General features: G+C 44.9%; 1 protein-coding gene across 1 annotated transcript in view; it reads right to left on the bottom strand.

The window, feature by feature from the left end:
• KCNAB1 (potassium voltage-gated channel subfamily A regulatory beta subunit 1) overlaps positions 1–16,122 on the bottom strand; it is a 184,805-nt gene extending 168,683 nt beyond the window's left edge. Inside the window, exon 1 of the mRNA XM_079978149.1 lies at positions 15,861–16,122. Within this exon, the coding sequence (XP_079834275.1) occupies positions 15,861–16,102 (242 nt within the window). The 5' untranslated portion in view covers positions 16,103–16,122. The remainder of the gene's footprint in view (positions 1–15,860) is intronic.
• Between the last annotated feature and the right edge of the window lie 8,357 nt (positions 16,123–24,479).

Raw genomic sequence — 24,479 nt, 5'->3', positions numbered from 1 at the left:
ATGAACCTATATAAAAATTAATTAAGTTTGATATAGGAAATATCAGTCAATGTCCTTTGCTGTTGCTTAGCCAATACTCTGGTTTCGAGGATACCAGCTCAGTCAAGAGTAGCAGATGCCTAAAACTAATTAAAAACATAATTTGAAAAGAAAAACTTGATCACTGCAGAAAGTACGACATAAACCAGATCATAATGATTTGGTGTAATATACATCGTGCATTAAACTACCCTCTGAAAACCTTTCCTTATTAATGATGAAAGATACCAGTTGCATTGTCTAAATGGTAACAGCCTCATTTATCACTAACACCACTCCTGCCCAAAATGATTTTTTATAAGCTAGCCATGAATTGTGAAAGCACAGTAAGAGAAGCCAGCCCCATCTTTTGCAGAATTCCTTCACTGGTATTTTTTAAAAATTTTGGACACCACAGTCTCTAAATGGGGAGAGGTTTAAGGAGTTCCAGTAAAACATTCCTTCAGTTTGGCTTCCTTGGAATGAAGATCACTGGAGACCAATAGTGTTTTCTGCGATATAAAATTTTATTTATAAACAGATTCTGGCTGAGTATGAAATGGAAGGTTCACTGCATGAACACTCCAGCGGATCTTGCCTTCCCATCAGGTATTTTTTACATGGGAGTAGAGTGGGTGGTGCTGTGGGTTAAACCACAGAGCCTAGGACTTGCTGATCAGAAGGTCGGCGGTTCAAATCCCCGCAACGGGGTGAGCTCCCGTTGCTCGGTCCCTGCTCCTGCCAACTTGGCAGTTCGAAAGCACCTCAAAGTGCAAGTAGATAAATAGGTACCGCTCCAGTTGGAAGGTAAACGGCGTTTCCGTGCTCTGCTCTGGTTCACCAGAAGCAGCTTAGACATGCTGGCCACATGACCTGGAAGCTGTACGCTGGCTCCCTCAGCCAATAAAGCGAGATGAGTGCCGCAACCCCAGAGTCGGCCACGACTGGACCTAATGGTCAGGGGTCCCTTTACCTTTACTAGAGCACCCAAGCCACAGCTTTGGATTTTGCACAGAAAGCCGTTCAATTCTCTGTCTCTTTCCAGTCCCAGTCCCAAGACTGCCTGGACATACAGAGAGACACTGATGACGTCAAAGGAACAGAAAAAATACCCACTTCAGTTCACCTTCCAAAAGGATCTCCAGCTACATTCTGTACAACTCATTGCCCTAGCTGACATTACAAAGCAGATACTTAACAGACTAGAATATTTTCTTAACAAAGAAACTGGTTTGACCTTTTTCCCCTTTCCCTTTTGCAATCTTCCTCTTCTGCAAAAATTTTCAGCTTTGAATTCACAGGAATGGAAGGGACCCTCCAAAGACATACAGCCCAACCACATTCCTATAACTGTTTTGAAGTCTTGGACCCCATAACTTTCCTTACTGGAAAAAGTCAGGTTTTGAAAAAGGTTTGTCGCGCAAAGGCACCAAACCCATTTTTGTTGTGCGGTGTGAATTTGTGGGCCTGCAAGTTAATCCCATCTGCAAAATAACGGCAGCTTGGAAGCAGCCTGAGAAGGTGAGAAATGTGGATTTCTGAAATGGGGTGCTTCAAAGTTCTTGTTGGTTAGTTTGTGTAATCGGTACATCCTCTAGTGCAGCTTTGCACCAGCACTCCATGTAAATGACAAGCCGGGGAAATGAAACGAAGGTTCATTAACTGGATTGTAATTTATAGGCCTGTACTTTTCCCATGCAGGGACGCAGGTGGCGCTGTGGGTAAAACCTCAGCGCCTAGGGCTTGCCGATCGAAAGGTCGGCGGTTCGAATCCCTGCGGCGGGGTGCGCTCCCGCTGCTCGGTCCCAGCGCCTGCCAACCTAGCAGTTCGAAAGCACCTCCGGGTGCAAGTAGATAAATAGGGACCGCTTACCAGTGGGAAGGTAAACGGCGTTTCCGTGTGCGGCTCTGGCTCGCCAGAGCAGCGATGTCACGCTGGCCACGTGACCCGGAAGTGTCTCCGGACAGCGCTGGCCCCTGGCCTCTTAAGTGAGATGGGCGCACAACCCCAGAGTCTGTCAAGACTGGCCCGTACGGGCAGGGGTACCTTTACCTTTACCTTACTTTTCCCATAAGAATCTGGAGAAAGTCAGTGGAAAAGAGCAAGGCCATGCAGTCCAAGTAACAAGTGCCATAACCCAATTTTTCCTTTCCTACTGAGCCAGCACTTCAGTGTTCAAAGCAGAATGCATGCTGCCAAGATGATAAAGCTCCACTGCTCCAGTACGAGGCCAGCATTATAAGAAAAAGCTCGCCGCCTTCCCAGAATAGACTCTATTGCGGAGGAGACTCATCTGTAACATCCTGTGGATAGCGTTTCTCCTGCTGCAACACCGATATGATTGGCACTGTGCAGCTGATGCCACACATTGAATGCCAAGCATTCCTCTGTGCGCATGAGTTCCCTGTGTGGCAGTGTGCTATCCCCAATAGTAGTGCTCCTGTTCAGAGTGCCAGGCAGCCAGCCCACCATTTGCCATGGCCCTAGACTAGGAATCTTCAGCTGCAGAGTCCTCCTGGGAGACCAGGATTGGAATCCCCATTCAGCCATGAAGCTCCCTCAGTGACCTTGGGCCCATCACCATCTCTTAGCCTACCCTACCTCACAGGGTTGTTGTGAGAATGAAAAGAGGAGGAGAACTGATATATACTCGGAGTGGAGAGTGGATTTCATGCTCTTTATTCAGCTCATAGTGGTGAGGAGGAATGGAAGTTCTCCCAGAATGTCTGCATTATATACATTATTTACACAATGGGCCCCACATGATTGGCTAATTCCGGGATTCTCCTGTAGGCCAATCAGGTTGCAGATTCACTTCCACCTGGAGCTGGATTGGGTGGCTCCTGTGGACCAATCAGACTGCTGCATTCTGGGTCCTATTGTTCTAGGACCAATCAGACCTCTGCATTATGAATCCTATTGTTCTAGGACCAATCAGACTGCTGCATTTTGGATTCTATTCAACTCAGTACATAACACCAACCATGTAGACCACCTTGGAAGAAAGAGGGGTATATAAATATAATAAATACATGAATAAATAGCAGCAGCACCAAGGGTGAGAAAGATTCACTCCTTCTAGTCCTTCTGCACATAGGAGCTTCTATACAACTGGGAATCCTCATCAGTCAGAGTTCCCAATGGCACAGAAGCTTATACTGTAAGCATCTCCAGTCAAATGCATGCAGGAGCTGTCTTCAGATATTTGCGCTGTAAGAAGTGTCCTCCCTGTATCTAATAGCAGAGGCTTCCAACCAGCCCCTATCTTTTGAAAGAGACAGGCAGACTCCAAAATGTCGACTGTTTCTTCAAACCTCCAAAGAAATATAAGCAGTCAGTCAAACCATCTGGGACACTGGTTGTTATAAAAAGAGCTTTTATCTGCAGACTTCTAATCAAAGTAATTCATTCAGGAGGAACAGCAAATGAGTAATTATCCATGTTATATCACCAGTCTATATATTGATACATGAGGAAATTTTAAAGGTTCCAAATTAATGTTATATAGGAACACAGGAAGCTGCATTGTACTGAGTCCAACAAAACTACAAGTAAAATGTAAACATTAGGGAAAATGCTGATTTATTTAAAAAATTGGCCTTAAACAAACAAAAAGAGACCTGATGCAGAAATGCGGTGAAAATAACTTAAGGTTGAAGACATGAGGAGGAGGAGAAAATGAAGAAGAGTTTGGATTTGATATCCCGCTTTATCACTACCCGAAGGAGTCTCAAAGCGGCTAACATTCTCCTTTCCCTTCCTCCCCCGCAACAAACACTCTGTGAGGTGAGTGGGGCTGAGAGACTTCAAAGAAGTGTAACTAGCCCAAGGTCACCCAGCAGCTGCATGTGGAGGAGCGGAGACACAAACCCAGTTCCCCAGATTACCAGTCTACCGCTCCTAACCACTGCACCACACTGGCTCTCAGAAACAGAGAGACCGAGACTGACAGATCCATCCATCCCTATCTGTCATCCCACACAAAAATCCCTGTACATTTCAGGAAATTCAGCAGACTACAACTCCTCAGAAAAAGTTAGAGCAGAGAGAGGGGGGGGAAATGAAATGATCAAACAGCATTTCAGACAAATTTGTTCTTGATCCTGGTAAGATGCAGTTAATCACCCAAACTATATATTCAGCACAGCACAACAAAACAGAGATGCTAAATTCTTGCAGCAAAAAATTTCGTCTTCCACCTTTATGAGCTTCTCTGGTTAAAATGATGCTGTTTTTAAGATGGAAGATGCAGGGATTTGAGGGTGGAATGCTCAGAGGGGCTTCCTTTGCTGAACTGCAGTGGTGCTGGTACTATTCTCTAGGTTGAGGCCATGCATTGCTGATGTGTCTAGCATGTACATCTAGAAGTTCTTGCTTTTAACATCATTAGATTTATTGGCATCTCTGTAGCAATTATTGACAAGTCTAACAGGCTGTGGTTCTCCAGAATCGAAGTGTATAGCAACAGGGTTGCTCCATTTTGGGGGGGGTCAAAATCGCCAATATATGGTTTCTACAATGTGTGCACAGACTGTTACAGAGATTATTGCCAGGTTGGGAGAAGACTCATGCATGAAACAGATCTCCAGCTGCCATCAACATGAATTAAAGACCTTTAGATGCTAGTACCAACAGTAGCACTGAAGATGGAAGGATCTCTGAAGAGTCTATTTCTATAATGTTCTGGGCTGGGTTTCAGCAAGTGCTGAATATTTTTTTTCCTGCAGTTTTCTCAGAGTTTCCATAACTCAATTCCACCAGGAAAGCTAGACTAGTCACTGATTAGTATTGCTTTACTATTTAAATTATACTAAAATTTGATATCCTATCAATAAACTTAAATAAAAGCTGTCTTGGTAGCTTTTTCAGCCCCAAAGGGATATAGAAGGACATTTACAACATATGAAATTAAATTCTCAGTGGAGCTCATGCAATCAATAAAACAATAACATCATAGTAAGGCAATAACACACTAAAATCACAACCGAGAGCAACACATAAAAGCTGCAGCACATAGAAAACTGCCTCAGCCTCCTTAAACCTCCCAGCTCTTTTCATTTAAAGATCACTTGGCTCTGCCAGGTTAATGTTGGCCTGCATACAAAACATCATATTTCATTTCCTAAAAGCCCTCTTTCACATAAGTCTTGATATAACTAAGGAATTCTGTGAGTCCCAGATCACACAACATAAATTATCCATTGGACCCAGACTTCTTGCTGTACATATGTTTGTCTGTACACCCCCCCCCCCACACACACATATGTACAGAAGCTACAATTCTGAAGTCAAATCTGGCTAAGGTCAAATTTGCTCCAGTAACAACTGCTGTTTAGGCCAAAACATTCCAAAGCTCTATTTCAAAATATAAGCTGCTTCCAAATTAGATGTTTACTCTAGAAATGCCATCTGTTGCTCATGCACTTTTTACGGGTGAACCAGACCACATCACTGCTAGCCCACTGCATTCTTAAATTTTCTGTGTTGTCCTCCCACTCCCCCACTCCCCACCCCCGGAAATGATTAATGACATTTTTTGTTATCTTAAAGCGCAGTTACAGCGCCACCCTGTCCAATGTGGACTGGCAAATTGCTATTGAGGCTCTTGAGGGTTACCACGCCTTTAAATAAACCCATCCTTCTATGAAAAAAAATAGTTTTCTTCACCTCTAATTCTTTCTGTTTGGTGCAGCCCCAGTATTGTTGATGAATTGCTAATTAATTGCCTCTTGATAAATCAGTTCTTGTTCTCATGGGAGTTAGTTACTGGTTTTTTTTAATAGCCGAAGGCTTCTATTTCTCAGTAAATGAAAACAAAAAACACAGAGAAGATTCCAGGAATGTTTTCTCTCTCACACACGTCTGGATACAGTGGTACATCAGGTTACAGATGCTTCAGGTTACAGATTCCGCTAACCCAGAAATAGTACCTCGGGTTAAGAACTTTGCTTCAGGATGAGAACAGAAATTGGGCAGCAGCGGGAGGCCCCGTTAGCTAAAGTGGTACCTCAGGTTAAGAACAGTTTCAAGTTAAGAATGGACCTCCAGAATGAATTACAGTAAGTTCTTAACCCAAGGTACCACTGTACAAGGAACAGGAACTAACTAATTATGTGATAATGTAAAAGGTAAAGGTAAAGGACCCCTGACCATTAGGTCCAGTCATGGCCGACTCTGGGGTTGCGGCACTCATCTCGCTTTATTGGATGAGGGAGCCGGTGTACAGCTTCCGGGTCATGTGGCCAGCATGACTAAGCCGCTTCTGGCGAACCAGAGCAGCACACGGAAACACCGTTTACCTTCCAACTGGAGCGGTACCTATTTATCTACTTGCACTTTGACGTGCTTTCGAACTGCTAGGTTGGCAGGATGTGATAATGTAACACTCAATAATTATTAATGTTGCAGCTAAGCTGAACAGGAATCAATTAATGGCAGAAACATCTAATTAAAGTTGTGGGAATTTCTGCTGATCATCACTTACTTCTGGGTAAACATTATTGAAGGCTCTTGGCCACAGGACCAGATCCTGATTGCAAGCACTGTGTTATATTTAGTGTTGGCTGGAGCCACCGATCTCATTCCGCTTTTAGCTGATGGCAGGAAAGCGGTGCCTCAACAGTGCTCAAGGTCCCCTGCCTAGCAGCAGCCTTCATTTCATTCTCTTTGCTAGCGAACCAATTTAAACTAAAACAAGTCAATTCTGAGGAGGGAAAGACAGCAGACATCCAGGGACTTATGACCAAGTCTGTTTGAAGCGATACTTTAACTGTGATTCCTGCTAGCTGAAAACACTAAAGCGTTTGTCAATATCTTTTCTAAATTCACTCCAGTCACTGCTAAGAGATTTGCAAGGCTGGATTTGACTGAATCGGCGCCCACGTAAGGCATGCAAAAGGTAGCATTTCAAATTTCAAGGGCTAAAGCGCTCAGAGAACTTCTGCTCTGTAAAGGTCCGAAAGGACAGGGGAAATGAGTCCATTACCAATTACCATGCAGAGGAGAGAGACCAAGCAGTGCTTAGTTGCTAAGGGCTCTCTCCCTCTCCCTCTCCCTCTCCCTCTCCCTCCCTCCCTCCCTCCCTCTCTCTCTCTCTCACACACACACACACACACACGCCACTCACACAGGTTCCTTTGCCCTCCTGCAGCTTCCTTCCCCACAGCATTGCTCCAGGCACTTCAATTAGCTCTCTTTGGTATTAAGAGTTCAGCTAGAGGAGAAGCAAAAGTAGCTTTGGTAATGGACTATGTGGGATAACTTGCCAGAAGATTACCGTATTTTTCACTCTATAAGACGCACCTAGTTTTTGGAGGAGGAAAACAAGAAAAAAAATATTCTGAATCTCAGAAGCCAGAACAGCAAGAGGGATCACTGCGCAGTGAAAGCAGCAATCCCTCTTGCTGTTCTGGCTTCTGGGATAGCTGTGCAGCCTGCATTCGCTCCATAAGACGCACACACATTTCCCCTTACTTTTTAGGAGGGAAAAAGTGAGTTTTATAGAGCAAAAAAAACAGTACCTGCATGGTCCCCACAGCTGAACTTAGGCTTCTGCTTTCACCATGAGTGGGGCAGAGACTGATTTAAACACAGGCTTCCTCAACCTCAGCCCTCCAGATGTTTTGAGACTACAATTCCCATCATCCCTGACCACTGGTCCTGCTAGCTAGGGATCATGGGAGTTGTAGGCCAAAAACGTCTGGAGGGCCAAGGTTGAGGAAGCCTGTTTAAACACATTGGTTTTAGCCATCATCACATCAAAGCTGGTAACCAGGTGTAGCACTGATGGCCAAAGAGCTTCTCCTCTTCCTCCAGGCCTAACCAGAGAGTTTAATGAACTTGTGAAAGCCACAGAACAACACAGGAGTAGGAAATCTTTTCCAGCCTGAGGACCACATGCAGTTCTGGGCAATCTTCCAGGGGCCACTGGTCAGTGGTAGTCAGGGCCACAGGCAAAAGTGAACAGCAATGAATGTCAATGTTGCCTTTGTGCAGTAGGCTAGTTTCTACACACACACAAACACACCATCCTTCTCCATCTTTCACCCAGGCAAGCAACAAACATTAACAGAGTTTGAGGACACATTCCAGCCAATCAGAAACACTCAAGGAGGGTGCAAAGCGTGGCCGGTGAGGGGTGTGGCACTCCAAGAGCCAGAGAGAGACACCAGAGAAGTGCACTGAAAAATTTGGAGAAGAGCCAGTTTTTAAGGGTTGCTGCATTGCAGTTTGCATCTTTTCCCACAAAAGTGCAAATTAGGCAAGTCCATCTTTAAATGCAAACTGAATCTAATCTCTCCTCCACCCCTGTCCTTTACACAATTTCCCATTTACATCCATAACTGAGAATTAGTCATCTTTACACCCATTGCTTACTAAAATGGATCTAAACCATAAAAAACCCCAATACAGCATAAAGGTACACCTGATCAAAACCAGCATTTATTTACTCTGATTTTTTTTCCTCATTCTTCCTTATGGTGCCTGTTTCCTTGGCATAATACCTCATAGGGCAGGTGGGCTGGAGAAAAACACATTATTACAGTTCCTCAATCTCTCTGCCAGCAAATATTGAAGCACAGAGGAACACTGCTTTTGTGTTTTGCAGTTTCAAAAGTACAGTAAATGAAAAATTCTCTTTACAATTTGAGTTCCCTGCCTCTCTTACAAAGGCATTTCTTCACTTTTTTTCAGTTTTGCTGATCGGAAATGCTTTTCACTTTTGTGAACGTTGCATGGATAAGACGGTATGAGAGCTCACTAGTGTGTACCTACCCCTGGGGTACTGCATTCTAACCCAAAATGGTTGGTGAATGAAGACAAGTAGACAGGACAGTTTCTAGGATAGTACATAGCTGTCAAGTGTCCCTTATTTGAAGGGACAGTCCCTTATTCCAGCGCCATGTCCCACTGCTGTCCCTTATTGATGGATGTCCCTTAAATGTCCCTTAAATGATGTCCCTTAACTTTCAAAGGAAGCAGCTCCTCTCCCTCCCTCCCTGCCGGCCAGGGAGGAGGAAGGCTCCAACTGTGTTGCTTGGCTGTGTTGCTCACCCATTAAGAAGTCTAAGAACGACTGGGGGGTGGAGCTTGCATGCCTTGTGTGTGGCTAGTTAATGCAAGCTAAGGGGTTTTTTGAATGCTGGACGCCATTTTGTTGCACGTGCTGCTTCAAACTTTGCAGTGCAAAGCCAGGCTGGGGAGCCATCTTAAGTTGAGGCTGCATAGGTCTTGTGGTGCATGTGATTCAGATTCTATTCAGTTGAACCTCTGGTTACAAAGTTGGTTGGACAGTGTTCTCGAAGCTACCAGCATGAGTTTGACCAGACTGCAGGAGGACAGGAAGACTGGAGTGCCTGGAACAGGTAAGGCTGCAGGTCCCTTATTTTGGCTGCTGCTCCCTTATTTTCAAGGCTGCTGCTCCCTTATTTTCAAATCTGTAAGTTGACAGCTATGGGATAATAGCAACAGCCAAATAACTGAGATTGTCTCCAGACTTTTGGAGGACATATTCAAACACAGGTTTGTGCAATTAAAGTGGATTACAGTTGTCATATAAACTTCCCACAAACAAATCAGGATAAATGCTCAGTATAGACCAAATGCACACTCTAACCTCTGCATAGGTTTTGCGTAAGTAAATTAGGATAAACACTCAATAAACAGCTCATCTGGAGGAGCCCAGAGACACTTCCAGGAATTGAAAAGCACTATGCCTACAAAAGACAGGTAGAAAACAAATTGGGGCAATTGTCTTTTTACAGGTAGTGTAATCTCAGTAGTATGGAAGCCACTTGAAAATGTTATCACCGCTTCAGATTGCAGTTGTTCACACAGTCAGCTCCCAATGAATTTGCAATGATTTTCCAAGATAGAACTAGCATGAAAGGAGCAAAAAAGTACTGTCCACAAACAGATTCCCAAGCAGGGCAGCCACTCTGCTGTTTTCTGTTCAGGCAGCTACTGTGCTGTTGACTTCTATGCATTAGTTGGACCTCAAGCAAGATCCTATTCCTGCCAAGCAAGCATGACAGAGCTCACCAGCTCTGCCTCAACCCATCTCCAATCACCTGCTGTTCAAAAATCCCTGGACATGGTTCAATGGATGGAAGAAGAGAGAGGAGGAGAGATTTTTATGTAAGGAGAGAGGAATCAAGATCCGCTTGTTTTTCTCTTAGTTTGCTGTAACCAAATGTTCCAGGTTTTAATTTTTTCTTTGCTTGTTTTTCTTTGGTATGTAGAATATTAATAAACTGTTCTTAAAAACTAAATGGGGGGGGGGAGAGAGAGAGATTCAGCTGCTTTTAAGATCACTTGTTATTTCCTCTTTTTAAAAAATTTCATAGGAACTATCGCAATGATACCTATACAGTGTTACCTCCGGTTACAGACTCCACTAACCAGGAAATAGTACCTCAGGTTAAGAACTTTGCTTCAGGATGAGAACAGAAATCACGCGGCAGCGGCAGCTGGAGCCCCATTAGCTAAAGTGGTACCTCAGGTTAAGAACAGTTTCAGGTTAAGAACGGACCTCCAGAACGAATTAAGTTCTTAACCCGAGGTACCACTGTACATTTCCTACAGTAACATCCTCCACCCTTTGAATCAAAGGGATGTGTGCCTTTAGCTCATGGATTGTTCCATGGCTTTTACATGTCTCTCGCTTTTTATGAAAAGGGGAGGGGGATAATTACTTCAGTGCCATATGTTTTGGCCATTGTTTGAGTGCCTGTGAAATTATTGCTTTAATTACACATTACAGTAGAGTCTGTTCTTCATGCAAAGCTGCTAGCTGACCAGGGCCTAACCTTTTAAAAAATTTTGTCTAATTAGTCAAGAGAATAAAGCAACCACATGAATGCATTCTGGTGCTGTTTTGTTGTGGGATGTCAGGGAGATGGTCAGTTTTGAAACTGCATTTTAAAACATCTCCTAAGAGGCCAAAAATTAATAGGCTCTGGCTGAGCAATTTTCAGCCAACAGGACTGGTATGAAAAATCAAAAGAAAACATTAGTAGCAAATGTATAGGGAAGGTTCTACGGTGGGACTAGTATTACTAGTGTTAAGAGAGTAATTAAGCATTTAAATGCGGGAGCTTTTTCCACCTGAGGGAAACGTTCTCTTCTGGGCTACCTTCCAAGGTCACATGCCAGTGGTAGGAGGGGCCAGAGGCAAAAGTGGGTGGAGCAACAAATGAAAATGTCACCCTATATGGTTTGGGATCCAAGTAATCTAAAATAGTGCCCTTCCCAATACCAAGCATCTTGGGCCTTATGATCGGCATAGGAAACTCTGTTGGTGGTAGGGAGGTGGTGTCTCCATTGGATGGAGGTGAGCCATGACAGGACCTTCTCAGTGGCGGCCCCTCATTTGTGGAATTCACTCCCTAGTTAGGTGCATAAGTCTCCCTCACTATTACATTTTAGGAGAAATTAAAACAGTCCAGTTTACCCAGGCATTTGATGATTGAAAGTTCTGTCCCTGGTCACTGCGAAATCATTAGTGATTGCTTTTAGGAGTTTTGGGCTCTTATTTAATAATAATAATAATAATAATAATAATAATAATAATAATAATTTATTATTTGTACCCCGCCCATCTGGCTGGGTTTCCCCAGCCAGTCTGGGTGGCTTCCAACAAAGATGAAAAATACACTAAAATGTCACATATTAAAAACTTCCCTAAACAGGGCTGCCTTCAGATGTCTTCTGAATGTCATCTGATGGGAGGGCGTTCCACAGGGTGGGCGCCCTAGTTCCCTGTAACTTGGCCTCTCGCAGTGAGGGAACCGCCAGAAGGCCCTCGGAGCTGGACCTCAGTGTCCGGGCAGAACAACAGGGGTGGAGACACTCCTTCAGGTATACTGGACCGAGGCCGTTTAGGGCTTTAAAGGTCAGCACCAACACTTTAAATTGTGCTCGGAAATGTACTGGGAGCCAATGTAGGTCTTTCAAGACCGGTGTTATATTGTCTCGGCGGCCGCTCCCAGTCATCAGTCTAGCTGCCGCATTCTGGATTAGTTGTAGTTTCCGGGTCACCTTCAAAGGTAGCCCCACATAGAGCACATTGCAGTAGTCCAAGCGGGAGATAACCAGAGCATGCACCACTCTGGCGAGACAGTCCGCAGGCAGATAGGGTCTCAGCCTACGTACCAGATGGAGCTGGTAAACAGCTGCCCTGGATACAGATTTGACCTGTGCCTCCATGGAGAGCTGTGAGTCCAAAATGACTCCCAGGCTGCGCACCTGGTCCTTCAGGGGCACAGTTACCCCATTCAGGACCAGGGAATCCTCCACACCTGCCCGCCTCCTGTCCCCCCAAAACAGTACTTCTGTCTTGTCAGGATTCGACCTCAATCTGTTAGCCGCCATCCATCCTCCAACCGCCTCCAGACACTCACACAGGACCTTCACCGCCTTCACTGGTTCTGATTTAAAAGAGAGGTAGAGCTGGGTATCATCCACATACTGATGAACACCCAGCCCAAACCTCCTGATGATCTCTCCCAGTGGCTGCATGTAAATGTTGAAAAGCATGGGGGAGAGGACAGAACCCTGAGGCACCCCACAAGTGAGAACCCAGGGGTCTGAACACTCATCCCCCACCACCACTTTCTGAACACGGCCCAGGAGGAAGGAGCGGAACCACTGTATGTCAGTGCCCCCAGCTCCCAGCCCCTCAAGATGGTCCAGAAGGATGTTATGGTCGATGGTATCAAACGCCTCTGAGAGATCCAGCAGAACTAGGAAACAGCTCTCACCTTTGTCCCGCCGGAGATCATCAACCAGTGAGACCAAGGCAGTTTCAGTCCTATGATGAGGCCTGAATCCCGACTGGAAGGGATCCAAATGGTCCGCTTCTTCCAGGCGTGCCTGGAGTTGTTCAGCAACCACTCGCTCAATCACCTTGCCCAAGAATGGAAGATTTGAGACTGGGCGATAATTGGCCATCGTGGCCGCCCTGCTCCCACGGTGGAGTCTACTTCTTCCCGAATCTGAGCGATTTTATCTGCAAAAAACTTTGCAAAATCATTGCAGGAGATCATGTGGCCCGTACTGGGCCCCGATGTCGCAGGTGGTTGTGCTAAATTGTGAACCACCTGAAAAAGTCTCCTGCTGCTGTTTTCTGCAGATGCAATAGAGGCGGCGAAGAAAGTCTTCTTCGCCGTCGCTATTGCCACTTGGTAGGCTCGACGTTGAGCTCTATTTAGAAGTTCCAATTGTATTGTTTCACTATTGACATATTTACCAACCTGGGCTCCTTTGGAGGATGGTGCAGGATATAAATTCAATGAATGAATGAATAAATAAATAACTGTTAAGAGCGCAACAGGCTAGTTTTGGGACACACTCACCTATCCCTCTCTCATTCATCCAGAGAAACAAGAGACAGTATCAGGAAGGCTATGTCAGGCTATGAAAACAGCGCTAACTCATTGGTAGAGCATCTGCTTTTCATGCAGAAGGTCCCAGGTTCAGTCCCTTCTGGGAGAGGCCCTTGTCAGAAATCCTTGAGACCTGCTTGCCATCCATGGCAGACAATACTGATCTTGTGGATCAATGGTCTGCCTCAGTATAAACCATATAAACCATATTCCCATGTTCTTAGATCTCCATGCCAGGTGGTGCTCCAAGCAACCTGGAGACAGAATAGACTCAAATAACACAGCATGGTACAGAAACTGAAAAATCAAACTTGTCAGTTTTCTGGACTAGCTATTGGAGCTTGATTGTGCCTGGACCTGTTGCCAATGCTCAGAGAAACTCACTGTGCCATATAGAATGCGCACACCATATGTGCATTTAGCAGAGGGAGGCAGTGCTAAAGAAGCCCATCAGCACCAACCTGATATTTGTTGAGCTGCGTTTTGGGAGCAAAACATAAAAAAGATTTGGGAAGTGTTTAAACCTTAGTGGACAATGACTTCTACTTCTGCTTCTTTGAATCCACACTGTGGGTGCAGAAGTTAAGCAGCAGGTAACAAGCTCTTTCGGAAGTCCACAAATGGATTTTGGGGGGACGAGTTGCTTTTGCTACTTCAATATATTGATTTGAAACGTAAGTGAACATTCTGTGTTCAGCTCCTGCTGACTTGGAAGGTACCTTTCAATTGTGTGCAATTGTTCGTCTGCCACATCTGTTTTTGAGATTTTCACACTAAGAGAGAATGCTTAACTCACTTAAGTTCAGGTTGAAAGCAAATCCATTCATTATTTCATGCTGTTTAATTTAGTATGGAAAACAATGAATTGTTAATAAGGGACACTCATCAAATTCTCATAAGCTGATTTATTTATACAATGATTAGCTTTTCTTCCTCTCGTGCAATGTTAACAAATCCTGCTAATTCATCTTATTGTTGAATTCAGCTTATTGTTGAATAGTATAATGTATTATTCCTCTTCTAAGTATTATTCCTCTTCTTAGCTAGATTTTGTTCATTACCCTCCACCCCACACACAAACTTTTGTTTATATTCTACTTCTTTAAAGCTTGCTTTCATGGTTAAATGGTGGAAGTACTCAGCAGGCAGAAACTTGCAGAGACCCTCCAAGGTTTTCCAAGGTTTGTTCCATTCTCCAAGGTGTTAAAAGCATACTTTACCATGGTTTTCATTGTTGGGGATCTGCAAGAGCTAAACATGAAATTGCTTAATAAAAGACTTGCAAGATTTGTTATAGCTTATGAACATTGTGCAGTTGTCATACCTCCTTCATTTATGGAAGATGTATATTTTATTTTCAGGAACACACTCAGGACAAACTTCCGAAAGGTTGGACATATAGTGGGAGGGTGGGGTGGGGTTTTTCTCAGAAGGGTAGTAGGAAATGGGTGATTAACTCAATGGGTATGGTAAACCCGAGGAAAACCCCACCCCACCCTCCCACTACATATAAGGGTCTGGTGACTTCTGTTTCAGTGTGCATGCACACGAAAGCTTATAACCAGAACAATATATATATTTCTATTCAGAGGAGGGCAGACACTGGCTAACAGCACAATCCTAACCAGGTCCGCTCAGCAGTAAGTCCCATTGAATCCAATGGGCATCACTTAGGTACCTGAGGTTAGAGTTGCAGCTTAAAGGTAAAGGGGTCTCTGACCATTAGGTCCAGTCGTGACCGACTCTGCGGTTGCCGCGCCCATCTCACTTTACTGGCCGAGGGAGCAGGCGTACAGCTTCCGGGTCATGTGGCCAGCATGACTAAGCCGCTTCTGGCAAACCAGAGCAGCAGAGCAGCACATGGAAACGTCGTTTACCTTCCCACTGGAGCGATACCTATTTATCTACTTGCACTGGCATGCTTTCAAACTGCTAGGTTGGCAGGAGCAGAGACGAGTTCACCCCGTCGCAGGGATTCGAACCACCAACCTTCTGATCAGCAAGTCCTAGGCTCTGTGGTTTAACCCACAGCGCCACCCGCATCCCACAAGTTGCAGCTTAAGTGACTGTAAAATAGAAATGATTTGAGGAGGCAACACGGACCTCTACCAGACTCCCCCCCCCCCACAAAAGCTATAGTTTCCGCATAGTATCCCATTTGTTTCAACAGTCTTCTCAATTGAGGAAAAGGTTGGAAGAAGTACCACATTCAGCCAAACAGAGAACTGCAGGGAGGAGGCAACTATAATGCCTTAAAGTCTGAGAATAAGCAGGATGGGTTAAAAGCAACCAACTCCTAAAATGTGCTACAAGGTCAGATACAAGCACTGCAGAACAACCCCAATGTAAGTATAAGCAGACGAAGACAGGACTGATCATGGACCAGCCAGAAGTCAAAGTGCAGTCATCTCACTAAATTAAAAACACACTCATCATCTGTCAGTGAATGCAGGTACCTGTATAGCATCCCTGTGGCAGCTTTGACAGTTTGCTGTATCAACAGTCCATGCATAAGCAAAAACTTCTCCAGTAGCTTTTGTTCTGCTGGGCTCCTTAGTTCTCCAGGCCAGCATCCTACTGGAAGGCAGACTTTAGGAACCATTTTTTGCCTCGTATCCTTCAAAGGTGTTTCACTAGACTTCTGCACACCTCTTTTTGGGGGTGGGATATCAGTACACACTGGCTTGTACAGATTCATCTTCTACTGTAAAAGCCAAGAGCTAAACCCCACACTGCTCAGATTTCAGTGTGGTGTAGTGGTTAAGAGCAGTGGACTCGTGATCTGGTGAACCGGGTTCGCGTCTCCGCTCCTCCACATGCAGCTGCTGGGTGACCTTGGGCTAGTCACACTTCTCTGAAGTCTCTCAGCCCCACTCACCTCACAGAGTGTTTGTTGTGGGGGAGGAAGGGAAAGGAGATTGTTAGCTGCTTTGAGACTCCTTAAGGGGAGTGAAAGGCGGGATATCAAGTCCAAACTCCTCCTCCTCCTCCCCCTCCTCCTCTTCTGTCCACAGGCTTCTCTAAGAACCTCTCGCCATTATGCTTCTGTTTTCAGAAAATGCTGTTTGCCCACTAGATCCCCATAAAATACTGCACCATATTTTCTATCCAGTCCCCCAGTAGGTTCTGCTTACCATCTCATTTTAATGGATGCATAAAATGAACCACATGGTCACAAATGGTCAAAGGGAGCTGGGAACTGCCATGGGAATAGAATGCCAACTCTGTTTCTCATGCAATTATATTTAGATAAAGAAAAATATGTTTGTTTGGGATTCAGCCCTCAGTTCCAGGCTCCCACAGAGTTTATTTAAAGTCAAGATTGATTGTGTCATTCCCAAATATCTAATAATAATAATAATAATAATAATAATAATAATAATAATAATATAGTTGTTATTTCTTGCAAAGAAACTACCGATAAATGTATTTTTCCTCAAGGTAGTTCATACCTTGTAGAACGTGATAGTTTCCCTAATGCTGAACTTGGAATGTTTCCTTGCTGAAAATAGCTCACCCCTCACCTGCCAATCTATTCTGAGATGTGGTTGTGAGCTTGCTATGTCATGGTTTGGAATTGGTGCCTGTGATGTCATTAGTGATGAGTTCACTTCACATTCTTATCAATCTCCATTTCTAACCCTTTTCTATTGTAAGAATGTCTTTGTAGTAGCTAAACTTTCCCCTCTATATCACCAGAGGGCAAGACTGTTCAAATAGCCTCAACATTTTGTGAACTTTCCTTATTACCGACCTAGGCCTTTGAAGGCTAGGGCTCCATTGCTGCAGGACATATATTCTTTTAAAAAGAAAGAAAGAAAGAAAAGTTAATTTGATCACCTCTTCAGCAAGACTACCCCTCCCTCCAAAGAAATGGTGAAACCAGTAGTGTACCTCTAATCACACCTACTCAGAAATAAGTCCAACTGAATTAAATGGGGCTTACTCCCAGGTGGGTGGGGCTATTGTTTGTGAAACACCTTCCACATATATGCCCCAAGGTGATTTACAGACGTATCATTTAAAGCAGATAAAATCAATTTGAAAACAATACAGGGACAACCAAGCATAGGTTTATGAACCAACACTAAAGGCAAGAACTTTCTCAACAAAGCTTGTTGAAACTATGATGTACCCAGTTGTTTCCAGATGGTACAGATAGCTATTGATGATATTTATTTCACAGCCTTAAAAACTTTCCCAGGTTCTATCAATGCCATTGAGTGAGATGTTCTATTGGTACTTCCCAAAGTAGTCTCTGGCACACCTCTTGTGTATTGGCTATTCCCCCCCCCCCAATCCAATAAGGCACAGCATTAGACCCTTGAGAAGAATGTTCTCCTCTCTGGTATAAACATCCACAGAAGCTAGAATGACCTTGCCTCAGGCATTTACGGCTCTGGGGAGCTGTGTTTTAATAGCCAGGCCATCCCTAACCCAGTCTTTCTTTCTGTCAGTAATCCATCAAACAGAATGTCATTAGATAATCAACTCATCTGATGATGATTCATGGCCTCAACTAATCTCTAAATCTTTCAAAAGCAGATCAGTCAAGATTGATCTGCAAAGAGAACATGCTTTGGAGAAGATTATATTTCCGTGCAACGGAGAGACTTATTCCTGCTTTGCAAGCAGTGGTTGACCAATAACCTGTGGGATTTCGATGACCTTGCCAATGCCAGTTGTTGAAATGTTTCACCAAGGTCTTATCTCCAGTTCCTGGTTATAATACATAAGGTCAAAACTTGTTTTTAACATCTGCTTTGGAAACCTGATAGATATTGTTGTACTGTCTGCCATGCATTAGCAAGCAAAGTTGGACAGATCCAAAATCCCAGCAGTCAGGCTGATATTGCAAATTGAGCAGGAACATACCAATCTTGGACACACTGGCAGTTTTCAAGTCTATAATTTAGCAGCACACCTTCACTCTCCTGTTCTTTCTTATTTAGGATATGTTCATAGATCTGTCACTTTGGGGAGCTGTGCTGGAGGCAGTTGCATGATGCCAGAGAGGTCATTGCAATGAACCGCTTTACTCCGAATGGCTAATCTTGTCTTGTCTGCTTGGGGAATTAGCAAGAGCCACACCATTTACTATGATTAAAATATGTACTTATGCAAAGTCGTTGGCAATGAGTAAAATGACTTTGTGGCTTAAGTACCAATACAAAAATATGATCTAGCACAGGTAACCCAAACTCATATTGCCTGAAGCATTCAATGCTTATTAATCGAAATGTGGGAGAAATTTCAAAGCGCCAACATCAACTGCAGGCTTCTGCTATTGATCCAAGAACTATACAGCAACACAGAAATGAGGGTCAGAGTAGGTTCAAATGGTGGTGTGACAGATACTTTTTAAAAAACTGCAAGAAATGAGGCAAGGTTGCCTTCTAGATCTCACTTTTTTTAACTTTTACATTTATGATTTGATGCCATATGTAGCCAATGCAAACTCCCCCTCTCCAGTAATTAGGGACATATGATTTACGGTTCCTCCGTCTTTCCCGTTCGGGGCCTCAAAAATCTCTTGGAGGTATCCAGCTCATACGGTAAACAGGAAAGCCCATCTATAAATGAATCTAAGACCAAGATGCAAATTTGGGCAGACACAGTCCTGAGTATAGATGATGCTTGGATCAGCAGGCTATAGAACAGGCTTGCTCATTTAGATGCCTGGGTGTACTCTTTAATGAAACTCTCTCTTGAAAGGTTCATATGGAGATAGTGAAAGGAAGGTTAAAAAAAAAAGGTAAAGGACCCCTGGATGGTTAAGTCCAGTCAAAGGCGACTATGGAGTTGCAGCACTCATCTCGCTTTCAGGCCGAGGGAGCCAGTATTTGTCCCCAGACAGCTTTCCAGGACATGTGGCCAGCATGACTAAACCACTTCTGGCGCTATGGAACACCATGACAGAAGCCAGAGCGCACGGAAATGCTGTTTACCTTCCCGCAACAGCAGTACCTATTTATCTTCTTGCACTGGTATGCTTTTGAACTGCTAGGTTGGCAGGAGCTGGGACAGAGCAACGGGAGCTCACCCCGTCGCAGGGATTCGAACCGCCAACCTTCCGAAAGTAAAGGCACAGATAACCACAGGGGCATTGATGAAGTTCTATTGCAATAAGGGAGGGCAGCTGATTGAACCTGCCCTAAAGGTATTTGGTAGCTTACCCAAATGCTTTATGACATTGAAATATGGGGCTCTGATTCAAACTCCGTTAAAGTTTTGGAAACTGTGCAGAACCATTTTTTTTTCCTGGAAACGCTACTCTTTACAATAAGGAATATCAGCAGCTGTTCTTCATACAGAATCTGGGTGGCTACCAATAAAGGCAAGATGGACTGTATCCAGTTAAATTACAACAATTTTAAAGCTTAAAAATGGCTCCTATGTCTATTGAGCATTTTCCTACTCTGTGCTATATGGAACTGGATGATAAATAACCTCCGGACAGCAGCTTGTCAAATGTTTTAGACTGTTGTTATTTTCTAGAACTGATCTCTGCTTTGACCTTGAATAAATTCAACTAAGGGATTGGCTCTTCTGAATAGAATCTGGACAGGACCTGCAACCAATTAGAAACACCAAAATTCCCTTGGTATCCATTATATGTTAACCTACCCCTTATATATAGACCCAAGAGATCACTTTCTGAAACCTTTATTCACACAAGCAAGCTGATACACACCAGCAGAAATGGTCCAGTTTCTTTTCAATGACAACAATACCTCTGTAACACAGAGAGTGGCCCTCTATGCACTGGTTGGGAAAAAATCAGGAAAAATGAGTTAGATAAAATTGCTATAAATTGTTGTGGTGATTTGGAAGTTTAAGTTGAAATCAAGTTGGATGTGTGTTTGTTGGTGTCTCTGGTAACCTCGTATTATATCATGGGTGTCGGTTCATATTATGGATGTATTATCTGTATTGTTTTATTGGTACTGTTGCTGTGGGTTTGTCATGGCCTTTGGCTAGAAAAATAAATTCATACTGAAGACTGAATAATTCCTATTGCAGAAAGAGGATGGGGAGCTGGAAAGATGGTTTTATATGCAACAGAAGCAAGTGCTAGAGAATTAGGCAGGTAGAGTGGATACCTAAACACACAAGGGGGGAAAAACTCGAATGCAAATGACGGGGGCTTGGACTAATGCAAAAGTCTGCAGAAGGTAGAAAGGCAGGGCAAAGTGCTCATAATTACCTGTCCCAAGGAACAGGGATGTGGCTGAGTCTAGGGCTGCTGAACAGTGATTATGAAAAGTGGATTGTGGGTCCTTTTAGTATAAAGTGAGTAAGCTTGCACACTTACTCTGCTTCCTGAAAGGATACTCAACAGACTCAGGCTGTGATGGAGTGACTGAATGTAAACAAACCTTTATAGGCAGCCCCTGAGCCAAAGTCTAATTCCGCTCTGGGTTCCAAGAACCTTCCCAATAAAGTTCCAGAAATAGATAAAGCTTCCTTTGGGATAATCCTGGTTTGTGCCTCAAGCAAGGAAACAGATGGAATGGGGAAGGAGGCAAGGGAAGATTGAAGAAAGCTAGTGCCTGCAGGAGTTGAAGCTAGGGATGCTTTCCACTCCAACCTGTATTTGTCACAATCAGCATGTTTCTGTTCTACTGCAGTTCAGCTTCTTCCAAAATACCGTATTGGCCCGAATATTAGCCGCACTTTTTTTTTCCAAATTCCGACCATGAAAAGTTAAAGTGCAGCTTAAATTTGTGACCTTACAAAAATTGGCTTTTATGATATCATTGCTGAAACAACTGGTAAAATGGAACGGGTGTGAGTGCCTGCGGAATTTTAAAGGAGCGGCTTATATTCTGGTATTGTCTTTTTTTACTTTCCCCCCCCCCTTGAATTTTAAAGGTGCAGCTTATGTTCGGGTGCAGCTTATATTTGGGTCAATACAGTACTATGCTATTCATCTCACTGTCTGCTGTTCAACACAACTTGCAGAACTATTTGCATAACTGATGTAATGTTTTAAAAGTAATCAGCTTTGTAGCTTTGCAGCCTTAAAAACAACAGCCACAATGTGGAGGAATACGAATTGTATCTTCTTGACCAACTTCCATTCCTGACCACTGAAGAAGATGCGAATTGCAGCACTTTCCGCTTTCATCAGAATTCTCCTGAAATCCCTGCTTGGAGCACAGGGTTGAAGCAGACTTGGAAAAGAACCTCCTGGGAGATTCCTAAAAGCTGAGCAAAATGATGCTGCCTCCTGGGCAGAACAAAGCTGGAACCAAGAGGTGCCCAGTTTCAGGAAAGGCACTTCCTTGTGGCCATTGGCTCTAACAGAAATGGTGATCTTGTTAAGGGCCGTGCCGTGTAAAAGGGACATTTTGTGACAAAAGATTCCGGTACTAAACATCACAACATCATTTTTCCACCAGAAAATGGCAGGGGGTCTCTGGTCAATGTGGAGTCACAGTCAGATAGCTGAGGATGTTGAGATCATGGCATTGCTTTTCCTGGTTATAATGCTGGTGCTTCTATCCCAGTTTCTAATGTTCCTTTGACACTGCATTAACTCTTCCATTATAGAACTGTGGTGTGTGGCTGTTGTTGTTGTTTTTAAAAAATCAACATACTGCCATGCCATGCTAAATTTTATTCACACCAGGGAGCATGGTGTGACACAATGATGGATGTTATCAGATCACCCATGAAAACAGTGGGAAAGAATGGCTGCTTATCGAGTCCAGGGTGGGCAGTGGTTGCAACTCATCACAGTGGTTCTGCTACTGTCCAGAGCAGGGGTCAGCAAGGTTTACCTTGCCTGGGCCAAATCAGTCCTGCAGAGCCCCCTCCGTGGGCCAGATAGTGAGCACGCACAACCGCAATTTTCAGTGTCTGTGCAAGTCTGCACATGTGCAGACGCAGTATCCGACACCACGGAAGTGATTCCCCACACTGTGCCAGTTGGCGACGCAGCGTGGGGACTCACTGAGTGGGCGGCTTGGTTCTGGGGTGGCTCATGGGCCAGTTAAACAGCCTCCGACCATGGGTCACAGGTTGCTGACGCCTGGTCCAGAGCAACTCCATTGCTGCCACAGTCATTAGTTGCTTCCCCAGGAGCATCATGGGGCCCCCGCCAGACCCAGTTTGAATTTGCACCAATCCGCAGCGGTGGGGGAGGGGCGCTTGGGAGCAGACCTGAGCGCGACAGTCTTCACTCAGGTCCGCTCCCACCTTACTGTAAAGCTGCCTTATACAAATTGGTGCACCTAGTATTATACAGGTAGCGCTGTGGGTTAAACCACAGAGCCTAGGACTTGCCGATCAGAAGGTCGGCTGTTCGAATCCCTGTGATGGGGTGAGCTCACGTTGCTCGATCCCAGCTCCTGCCAACCTAGCAGTTCGAAAGCACGTCAAAGTGCAAGTACCGTATTTTTTGCACTATAGGACGCACTTTTTCCCCTCCAAAACTGAAGGGGAAATGTGTGTGCGTCCTATGGGGCGAATGCAGGCTTTCGCTGAAGCCTGGAGAGCGAGAGGCGTCGGTGCGCACCGACACCTCTCGCTCTCCGGGCTCCAGGAAGCTATCCACAAGCCTTGTGTGCCCGGGGGAACTCCCCCCGGGCCGCACAGCTTGCGGGCGGCAGCCGGCAGCGCGAAGCACGGGGCGCCCTTTGGAGGACGCCCCGTGCTTCGCGCAGGTGTCCGCAGCCTGCCGCCCGGCCAGCAGGGCGCCCTGAAGCAGAGCGCCCCGCGCGCTGGAGAGACATCGGCCAGCCCCACAAGCTCGGGGGACAGCGGGGAGGCGCAGCACCGCCATCCCACTGTTCCCCGACCTGGTTTGGAGGGGGAGGAATAAAGGGAAAAAAAATTCCTTTATTTCCCCCCCCCCAAAAAAAAGTAGGTGCGTCCTATGGGACGGAGCGTCCTATGGGACGAAAAATACGGTAGATAAATAGGTACCGATCTGGCGGGAAGGTAAATGGCGTTTCCATGCACTGCTCTGGTTCGCCAGAAGCGGCTTAGTCATGCTGGCCACATGACCCAGAAGCTGTACGCCGGCTCCCTCGGCCAATAAAGCGAGATGAGCGCTGCAACCCCAGAGTCAGGCACGACCGGACCTAATGGTCAGGGGTCCTTTGGTACTATACATTCCAATCATCTGATTCTTAGCAATGTCCCGGGCTAGAGCAAAACTTATAGGTATGTGCATTACAGCTGAGGGCCTCCCAGATTATCAGTATACATTGTTAGCTGAGAGGGTACATTTGAAATGTGACTGCAAACAATGCCATTGTTGAATTCTAGTATTTTAGTGTGTTGCATTGCTTCCACTCTTCATTTCTCCAGTTAAAAGCAGTGGAGTCTGGTCCATTAGGGCCATGAAGGTCTTCATTGGTGCCCTCAAATAGGAGTGTCAGTCTAAGTGATTTTTGAACAGAGTAAGTCGACTCCAGCACTTCTAAAAAAGAACATTTTGCCGTATAATATGCAATTTCTAAGCAATATGTATTAAATGAGCCAGACAGATGGCTCCCACCTATCAGTGTTCTTTGCCAATGAGTGAAGTCACAGCTATTATGATTGATAAGTTACTTTGAAGCCCGGCCCTAGAAGTCGCTGGGATCTTAACAGGTGCAATCATGGTGCAAATGGAGTGATGGCACAGGGCCCATGCCAGCAGGGACCCCAGAATCTTAAACAAAGAAGTCTCCAGTCCTTCTAGAAAAGCAGTTATCAAGGATAATGTGCAGGCAACCTTCTAAGTCTAGATTTGCCAACCCAACACAAACAGGAGGAGGAGTATTGATGCTTCTCCTGGTTCTGCAGCACACAGCACTTGCTGAAGTTGGAAGATCCCAACCCACTTCCTGCTCCAATTGACTATGATCAGGGGTGCCAAGATGTGATGTGACTCCAGTGGCTGGTCCCTTTTCCCTCTTCCTCTTTGCTGCAGAGGACAAGAAGGCTCCAAGCAGCCTCCTACTGGGGGCAGTGCAAGGAGGAAGAGGAAGAGCCACTGGCCATTGAAGTCATGAGGCCACCACATTCGGCTTCATCCCTGGCTCCTCCCAACATCCTAACATCATGCGCATGTCAGGACA

The sequence above is a fragment of the Podarcis cretensis genome, assembly GCF_951804945.1.
Source record: "Podarcis cretensis genome assembly, chromosome: 5".
In the NCBI taxonomy this organism is placed as follows: Eukaryota; Metazoa; Chordata; class Lepidosauria; order Squamata; family Lacertidae; genus Podarcis; species Podarcis cretensis.
This window is presented reverse-complemented; position numbering and strand designations above follow the sequence as displayed.